At 34.6% G+C, this 9,965-nt stretch overlaps 1 protein-coding gene across 1 annotated transcript in view; it reads right to left on the reverse strand.

The window, feature by feature from the left end:
* The window catches only part of LOC144961729 (lactase-like protein), an 8,162-nt gene extending 1,246 nt beyond the window's left edge, over nt 1-6,916 (reverse strand). Inside the window, exons 1-3 of the mRNA XM_078894826.1 lie at nt 6,831-6,916; nt 4,712-4,899; nt 1,770-1,900 (exon numbers count right to left, since the gene is read on the reverse strand). Coding sequence (XP_078750952.1) covers nt 1,770-1,900; nt 4,712-4,868 — 288 coding nt within the window. The 5' untranslated portion in view covers nt 4,869-4,899; nt 6,831-6,916. The remainder of the gene's footprint in view (nt 1-1,769; nt 1,901-4,711; nt 4,900-6,830) is intronic.
* Between the last annotated feature and the right edge of the window lie 3,049 nt (nt 6,917-9,965).

Below are 9,965 nucleotides of genomic sequence, written 5' to 3' on the forward strand. Positions count from 1 at the left end.
AAAGTTACTTGTATTTTCTCACTAGCTTTTATTTTCTTCAGAACATAATTTTATTTCAATGCAAACACTTGCAAATTTAAGTAAGAAGGCCAAGCACCATAGACAGATGGACAGAAAAGCTATTACTAGGCACTTTTGTTTTTTCGGCTACAAAACTTCTACTTCAAATATCGATTGATTAGAATAACCCTTAAACTTTAAATATCGATCTTTTAAATGACGCCTAGTCAACGTGTGCTTATTTGCAGGTATGATAACCCAAATTGTTATGGGCTCGTTCTTCAAATGGAAATACGGTCAAACCAACGTAAAATACTGTCCGTTCAAACAATGTTAAATCAAGCTGTTAATGGCGTTCGATTATCAGACCTTGTAATATTATGTGAACCTTACTCTTAGTGCATTACAAAGTCCCAACCATTACACATCTGAAAGGTCCCGTTTGAGACTTTTTGACAACTTAACGATTATTTATTCCGTCGATTCTAATAGTTTTCTGGCTAAAATGGGGAAAAAATATGTTTTGTTATAATGAAGAGAGAAAAAAAGCTTTTCCAAAAATTTTAGAATATATTATTTTAAAGACTATGGCTGTTGAAAAAAAAAATAATATATTTAGCTTGTGTTTTGTTTTTTGAAAAATAAGATTAAGAGAAAGGTTGTGTAAATAATAGGCAATTATAATTGGTATATAGATATCTAGATGTTGTACGAAGCAAAGACAGGAATGAAAGGAACAGAAGGAGTTGAAGAAGCAGGCGGAGAAGAAGAAGAAGAAGAAGAAGAGGAGGAGGAGGGAGAAGAAGAAGAGGAGAAGAAGAAGAAGAAGAAGAAAAGAAGAAGAAGAAGAAGAAGAAGAAGAAGAAGAAGAAGAAGAAGAAGAAGAAGAAGAAGAAGAAGAGAAGAAGATATTTTATAAATGTGACTCATCAACTAAGACTGGTATTATATCGAGGTAAACAAAAAACACAAAAAGTATTTTTGAGGTTAAAAAGTCCAGAAATGTGAGATTTTAGTTTTTATCTCTTTAGGAAACCACATCGATGTCCTATATATATATATATATAATATATATATATATATATATATATATATATATATATATATAGAGAGAGAGAGAGAGAGAGAGAGAGAGAGAGAGAGAGAGAGAGAGAGAGAGAGAGATAACATATAAACATAACCAAAGTTCCACATTTGAGGTCCAGATTGCGTTGTTGATAGAGCACTCGCTTCACACGCAAAGGTATTGAGATCCATCCCGGGTGAAGCAGGGATTTTTTTTCCAGACCCAGTTATTGGGTAGCTAGGTATGTTAGACGTGACTGAAAGTACTCTACGATAGACCTGCGTTCTATCCAAAGGGTAGCAGAAATAATTATAGTTCTTTTCACGCTGTAGAAAAGGGATAAACTTTGGCTTCTTGGGCCTAATGACCTCGAAGGACTGCAACATTTCATATTTATGACTATAAAATATATTATGTTCAACATCTAAATCACCGCGACATTATACAGGTTGAATGCTGTGGTTCATAAATTAAATGAGAGAGTGGGACGTTTTATTAAATGAGTCAATAAAATGGAGATAAAGATAAAGGGAGTAAATCTGACTCAAATTTTTGCCTATATTATTATGACAATCTAATATAAATATATATGTTTTCTGCGTTTACTTGAAAAAGGCCAAAGGCCGAAACTTTGTTTGTTTTGTGGTGTTCATTCATGAGTCAGATTTACTCCCTATATCTTTATCTCCATAGGACGTTTTACCCCTATATTATTGAGCCTGATGACATCCTCTTGTATTTTCCTATATCCGTCAGCCGCTGCTTTCCCATCACTGCCGTCCAAGATGTTGTCACTGGTCTTGGTGAATTCATCCCAAATGCTGGGCCCCTTCCCTGGTTGGGGATGGAAGATAAAGTATATACGATATTATGAAATTATTTGTGAAGACTTGTGATAACGCAATGAATTTCGCGTCTTTGAAAGACGATATAAACATTTTGATGTTTTATTCATCTAGATTTGCAGTTTTTTTGGGGGGTTATTTTGGTTTGTTTTTATGGGGTTTTTTTGGTGGGTTATTTTTTTTTTTTTTGGGGGGGGGGGGGTTGGGGGTGGGGGGGGGGGGGGGTTGTTGCTTTTATATGAGGCTGTACCTAAAGGTCGATTTTATGACATTCGCCCCAAAAATCAACAGTTATTTGAAGAAAAAAAAACAGGAAAAATTCATTTTAACTACTTTAATATCCCAAAACATTGTTGGTATAATTTTCCCAGCTGATTTCTCAGCTTTGAAGTTTTTGATCTTTGGGGAAGAGGGGTGTCGCCATTTCAATGATTATCTCTTCGACTCAGGTTCAACCCTCCTAAATTGCTGACGCTACAAAATGTCTGAATTTATAGACTTTACTCGAAATTCAATGACAGCTTTCTGTCGCTGACGGACATCCATGGGGGCAGCCATTTTGAACTGTCGTAACTTTGTCAAAATTTGACAGAATTGAAATTGATGATTTTTGGTTTAAAAAGTGCACGTGTAAGTTCAATTTAGCCAAATATGACGTAACATGAAAAACAAACTTTATCAGTAGGAGATTTGTTCCATTACGTTTTGACTCACCCAGTAAAATATTATGTTTGTCAACGTATTTCATGCTTAATAAAAGTAGTCACTCTTTATCAAAAGACACTTTTGGACATAAGATGAAAAAATTCCAAATAATTGATATGAAAAGACTTGCAAACACCCTTCACTAAATCAAATTGCAGCAAAGTTACCAGTTTTCGTTCAAACCTTATATTACATTTGTTATATTTTTGTCGGGAAAATTGACTATTGGTAAATTAATATCCACATTCATACTGGCAACCTTCTAGATATATGAAAGTAAAATAGGTTTAGTTAAATTTTGACATGTGGGCATTCACTGATCCCTGGTGTGAACATGTACAAGAGAATGAATTGATCCTCACGCCTGGAATTATAGGTGCATGAGACAGTAGCCATCGTTAAGTTATAGCCTGACACTGACCAAAAAATGATGTCAAAATGCCAGTCTTTGGCCACAAAAGAAAATAAATCATGAGTTGTATTCAATAGTTCAACCAATGGGACCACTTGTTTCCATGAGCACTACTAACGACAACTCACTAGGCGGTGCAAAAACCAAATAATGACGTCAAAATGCCATTTATTTTTTTTTTGGGTTTCAGTGTCAGGCTATAACTTAAGGATGGCTACGATGAGACACGGTCCTCTGCCATACAAGACGTGGAATGTGGAGACCTGTAGACATCTGTTATGACCTTGAAGTTCTTTACCAGTTAACTGTCGTACTCTGGAAAGACAAGTCTTTAAAAGTTGACCAGAAGAATTCATCCCCCGAAAATCGATCGATATAATCTTGGCAAAAACTCTCGAACCTGGCACCTCGCGAGCTCTCAGGTTTGAGAAATTTTGCCAAGAGGAGGGTCATTTAAATCGATCGATATTCGAAGGACGAGTTTTCTGGCCAAATTTTAAAATACCTGGGGGGTTTTTTTCAGAGTACGGCAATTAACTGGTTAAATAATCGACTTTTGAAAGATTTCGCTTGGATAAATGTTTATATACTGAAAGAATAAATGGAAAATATTCCTTACTCCGGTTAGAATCGAAATCTGCCATTAAAATCATGTCTTCTAGATCAATGTCTTAATTAATTCGTCACCATGGTAACAGAATAACATTTGATTTTATGTCACCAATGAAGCTTTCTTTTATTCTAGTACTCTTACAATCAAAGCCTATAGCGATATTCTCATTCACACAAGTGCGCTAATGTGTGTAAAAGGCCTAAGTCAACGACACAAAACAAGGACCAATTGAAAAAGTTGATTTTCAAAGAATAACATCTACCCATTTTTCTCTCACTTTTCGTCTGACGTAATATAATAAAAACTTATTAGATTTTTGTTTGCCATCATTGTCGTAATAAGTATTTATAAATATTTGGTGGTCCTGTTCCGTCATTCTTTACTAGAAACGACTATCTCTGTCAGACAAAGCGATATTGTTAATGTTGCATTATATACAAAAGAAAAAATAATTAAAATCCTGGCACATTGATGAGTGTCTAAACTGCGTATTTAAAGGTTTCAATATTGGTCAAAAGCGTGACACCAGAAGGTAAGTTGTTTTAAATAGAATACCAAAATGAAAGAAAAAATAGCTCCCTGGAGGGAAAAGTAGGTTAACCTGTAAGATCTAAATGGGGTTTATCATCAAGTGAATCAGAGAACTACCCTACCTTACTCTGACAAAACGCTTTATATTTTCATTTTTGCTCGAAAAAATCTTATCATGTTGAGGAATCAACAAATTGTCAAAATATCTTATGATGTGAATAGTAAATAGTAAATAATGAATTTATATAGCGCCTAAACACACATGTTAATCGTGCTCTGCGGCGCTTTACATAATAAAAATAAAAATGTTTAAAAAGAACAAAATTAAAAATCACGACACTACATGATACATAATAAGCATGCATACAAAAAACAAAATCAAAGCAATATCTAACTATTCTTCGAGGGTTGGGCCGTTTAGTCAAGTTTGGAGGTATCTTGGTCTGTCAATATCTGAAGAAATATTCCATGTTTCCTGGCCAAACTCATAAAGGCTCTTTGTCATTATAGGGTAGCGTAATCCTAATTTGTTCACTCACCATCGGCGTCTGAAGCACCTTCGGTCACGTACGCAGCGCTACCAATTCCGAAGACAAAGTCATCAGGGAATTTGTCTGTGATGAGGTCTCCGTCAACTACTCCGATTCCTCCAACCACTGTCCCAATGATGATCAGGATTTTCATTGGCTGGTACATTTTATCTGTTTGTTGGGTTTTGTTTTTTTCTCTGAAGGACGTGGTTGAGAGGGGAGGGGGAGAATAGGATATAGCTTGATTATTTTACGTGAGTTTTTATAAAGCGCAATATTCACTAAATGTACTCAAAGCGCTTTATGAGCGGTCCCAGGTCAATAACAAAACTTAAAATCATGTAGGACGAGACATGATATTTGTTTTAATACAATTCTATGTAGGAACAATATTTGAGTTAGACGTCTAGCTAACATTGTAATGATGTTCTTGATTTAACATGTTTCTTATAGAGAATAGTTTTCGTTGATTGGTATATTACAACAATGAACTCATAATGATTTGGGTTATCGGACCTGCAACTATGTGAACGTCGGCTACGTCTATCCTGGTACTTTCCTAAAATGAAAAATGTCCAAATATATGACCCATTGTATCAAAATGGTATTATGTCTAGGTGAAATAGGTTATCGAAGTCAATTTTTTTTTTTTTTTTTTTTTTGGCCACAGAAATGAAACGGAGATAAGTTCTATTTTTCGTGTTAAAGAATAAATCCTTTAACACTGCTAAAGGCCAAAAGTTCGAATTTCTCATCATTTTGATTCAAATTCACTGTTCATGATGTGATTCAGCCCGACACAATACAGTTTGTGGCGTTGGGTCATATGTTTCAATTCTCATTAAAAACATAATATACAATTCGATGATAAAGTATTGTTTAATGAAAGAATCAAAAATAAGATTAGTATAGAACATTTCCTTTGTAAAATCGAGATTGATTTGATTTTCAAATGCATAACATTAGTTTCAAGCAGCACACCAGGGCTGATTAACAGTCCAAACGATATAAATGTATTCTTGCTTCACCAATAGAAATACCATAAGATCGAAACGATGCCTTTTCAGCCTAGTAGACAGAACAGTTTTACGAGCCATTTGATCGGTTAACTGCCTTAACCTGGAAAAACACGTAGTTAATAATTGACCTGAAAACTCGTCCTTCAAAAATCCATCGATTTAAATGATCCTCATCTTGGCAAAAACTCTCATCGATATTTGAAGGATGGTTTTGTTTGTTTTTGTTTGTTTTTTTGCTTTTTTTTTTTTTTTTTTTTTTTTTAAACTCGCGTCTTTTCAGATTATTAAATTGTCAATATAAAAGGTGATATTAATTGTGAATGTAATGCTAACGATCAGAGGTATTATTTTATAGTTTTTTATTTGCACTATATATCTGCATGCAAGTGGACAACGTTTGATTATGCCGCTTTAATTAAACATTAAACCTATATTCTACGTGTATGATATAAAGAACTGGAAATAATCCAAACAAAAGTAGAACAAAGAACAAACATTTTATAACCAGCCCTTCCTACAGATAATAAAAAAACGCAAAATTTGGTTATATTTAGGAAAGGGGGGGGGCCTCTCTCGGAAATGAGTTTGATTCCACAACGTTAATTGTCTGATTTTTGTGTGCACTCTGGACGGACGGTTTAAGAGAATTGAATTTAATCTCAAAATGATCAGAAATATGAAACTAACTTCGGAATTACAAGCCATATTCATTCTCTTTAATGAAAATTATACAGCTCAGAATTTAGTATTTAGACTTAAATTTCAACTTTTGGCGTTAGGCAATATCCAACGTGAGTCAATGCCGACTGGCCGAAAGCTTGCCTATCCTGATTTTTGGACATTGTTTACTGATTTTAGACACCGAAGATTTTTTTATCACTGTGACGAGTGAGGATGTAATTGGGAGTCTAAACCAATTTGTCATTGTATAAAAATGTACTGAGATAAATGCTCACATACTGGAAGGCTAGCTCATTCGGCTGGCAGGCAAAATCGAAAATTATTTTAGGTTAAGGTCATCTGGACATATCTAATACCAGATGCAGATGATTGACCAAATTAAAATGAAAATAAATCCCTAATATAGCAAACCACAAACAACAACTCACAGTTCCTAAGTCGAAAAGTACCTAAACGAAATTGGAAAAAGAACAAGACACCTCATTTCTTGGTGCCCCTGACTGAGACAACGTAAGAGTAGGTCATATCAGTGGAGTAAGTTAGGTAAGTCGTGTTGTCTCACGAATTTCCTCAAAAATTATTTGTCCGCTTAAATGAGTATCTCTTAACTGACAATTTGATTTTGGTGTGGTAAAAACAAAAGAAAGAAATGAAGGTGAATGGAGTGATGTGGTTGAAGTAATTAACAAAGGAGATAATTCCGTCTCTCAAAAATAATTAAAATTGTTTTGCAATAATTCCACTTCCTGATAAACGAAACTTATACAAATTGTATCAATATTTCATTTATATTATATTCATTTTTTTTTAAAACTTATTTATTAATTTCATTTCAATTTTGTTGACAGTATATTAAATATGACCATTAAAAAAAAAAGATTCATTTTCTTCAAAATAGACATTTGCTTTAATGGGAAATCGATCTTCTGAAGAAAAATTTCATACCCTTATCTTGACCTTCTATTCATAAAAACGGACAAAAGAATGGTTCCAATGCTGTGTTGTTGCGCACTGATAAAATACATTTTTTTTTCATTTTGGCCAGATATCATTTACTACTTCAAATTTCAATTAATTAAGATGACCCTAAATCTTACCAGAAAGTCTCAATTATGACAGTTCAATGAATTGACAGGTTAGGGACATTCTTACATAATGAGAGCCATCTTAATTTATCGATGCACGATCTGAAACTTTTCTGGCCCAAACGAAATAAGACATTATATTAGAGCACGGTATAGAGGCAGGTCGCTGATAACGCAACGCTTTGACTCTTGTCACCGGTTACTTTGTGTACATAGCAAGTCCTTCTATCTCTTTATGTATGAAAAACTGATACAAAATGGTATTATGTTGACGTGGTTTTAATGCTGAAAATCGAATACAGTCCACACAAAAATGAGGACAGTATTTTGTTTAAATATTTGTTTCTTCTTCTTCTTTCAGCTTATCCCGCATTTTGCAGGGTTGCCATAATGAATGCCACATCTCCATGCATCTCGGTTCAGCGCACCATCTTCCTCCAGGCCCAGTTTAAGTATTTGTTGAATGGAAGGAATATGGTTATCTTAAGAAGGGAAAACGGACTGTTCACATGTCAAGTCATTCTAACTTTAAATTCAGATTCCCACACCAGGTTTCCCCCGACATGGCACCAGATTGAGAGGGTGGGTTGCATTTGAAGAACTATGGGGGGACCTTAAGCATATTTCTGTTTCAAAAATGTTGTTTGTTATAATATGTTTGTTAACGGCTCTTAATACGTGCAATTTATTATTATCGTCAAATTGTAGGAAGCCTTCGGTACGACAGTGTGTTTGCTGTGATGTAGAGGTAGGATCTTTGACTCAAAGCATGACTTTATCTTATTATATCTGATGAGGTGATCCGGATTTGGTATTTTGGCGGCATACCCCTGGGAAAAGCACTTTGCCCATAGATTCTTCTGTCTACCCAGCATTGAACGGGTATCTGGGTCTGCTTGATCTGTCGGAAATTATTTTGTTAGGTAACGGTCGTATCCAATTGTTACTGCTCATGAGAACACTACAGAAACTATGATTAACTCCACGATTCCATGGAACTTCCTACTTTAGCCCTCTCCTTTCCACCTACAGTAAAATCGTCACATTTGTTAAGACACAATATACATTTGTTCTTATTCAGATTCTTTTTGTAAGACGAGTATCTGGCTGGTAGCAGTGTTTTTCTATAATTAAAAAGAAAAAATGAAGGACTAATCAACAGACGTCATTTCTCGTCATACTTGCCATGTGTTGCTGTTGGCTTGGGACTCATTGTAACGGACTTTGGGCACCGTTAAACAATATATTGCACTGTATTAACGATCACTTTAGTTGTAATCACCAGTCGCTAAAATGTTAATTCATTTTCTAAATTATAATCTTTGCTGAATGAAGGCGTTATTAAACGCTAAATTGCGAGAAGATGTGAATAAAGAGTCTTTTCCAAAGATTCAATCTTGTGCCGTCCACATAGAGACTCGAACCAGGGATCTGCAGGTCAGAAGTCGTCTGTCATTCCACAAGACTACAATCATCGAGACGGCAAATTGCATATTATTTGCAGGTCTGATAACCCAAATTGCTATAGCTACATAGTTGTCATTGAATTGTTCTGAAACCAATATAAAATTAAATCCATTACGACAATGGTAAAACGTGCCCATAATAATTGCTTCCGGTTATCAGACCTACAATAAATGTGTTTTTGTTTCGTTTTGTTTTACATCCCTTGCACCTGATTGATTACAAAATTGGTAAATGCGCATATTTGTTTGTTTTTTTGTTTTTTTGTTGTTTTTTTTTTTTTGTTTGCTTTTGTTTTTTGTGGGTTTTTTTTAGGGGGGAGGGGGGCCGGGGGGGGGGTTGTTTTGTTGTCTGTGGGGTTTTATGTTTTTGTCTTTGATTTTTGTGGTTGTTTTTTTTTTTTCCTTTTTTTTTTTTTTTTTTTTTTTTTGTTGTTTTTTTTTCTTTGCGTTTTTCAATGTTTCATTACCATCAGTATTCGCCAGGTTGCTTGATATTTTTTCTGAATCCCACACCAAATTGAATCTATTTCGAAAATTTACAGGGAATTTGGTTTTATATTATTGGGCATCCATTTCATTTTTTTTTTTTTTTTTAATTTTTTTTTGGGTTTCCTGATTAAATCGAATATGTCTGTAAATAGCCTTATCCAAGAAAACAACTATGGAACCAAGTTGAAATTGTGAAATTAGTGTCAACCATCCGTTCAGTAAATAGGGCCTACGGTTAAAATTGTTTTACTTAATTATAGACAAGACCTCCCCACCATTTCGCCATCGATGTCATTTATTATCAAATTTGACACACACACACACACACACACACACACACCCAAACACCACACATACACACACTATAACAATAAACAACAGAGCCAGGGCACATGACCTTTTATCACAAGATCAGACTATAATGATATCATGGTCAGAAGTTCGACTCTTTTTAGGAAGCTTTTTAGTTTTCTGATAAGAAAAACATTGCCCCTGCAAGAGGGGCGGGTTATATATAAAAGAT

This window comes from Berghia stephanieae, unplaced genomic scaffold, assembly GCF_034508935.2.
Source record: "Berghia stephanieae isolate SIO BIC M18660-M18661 unplaced genomic scaffold, UCSD_Bste_1.3 scaffold380, whole genome shotgun sequence".
NCBI classification, from domain to species: domain Eukaryota; kingdom Metazoa; phylum Mollusca; class Gastropoda; order Nudibranchia; family Aeolidiidae; genus Berghia; species Berghia stephanieae.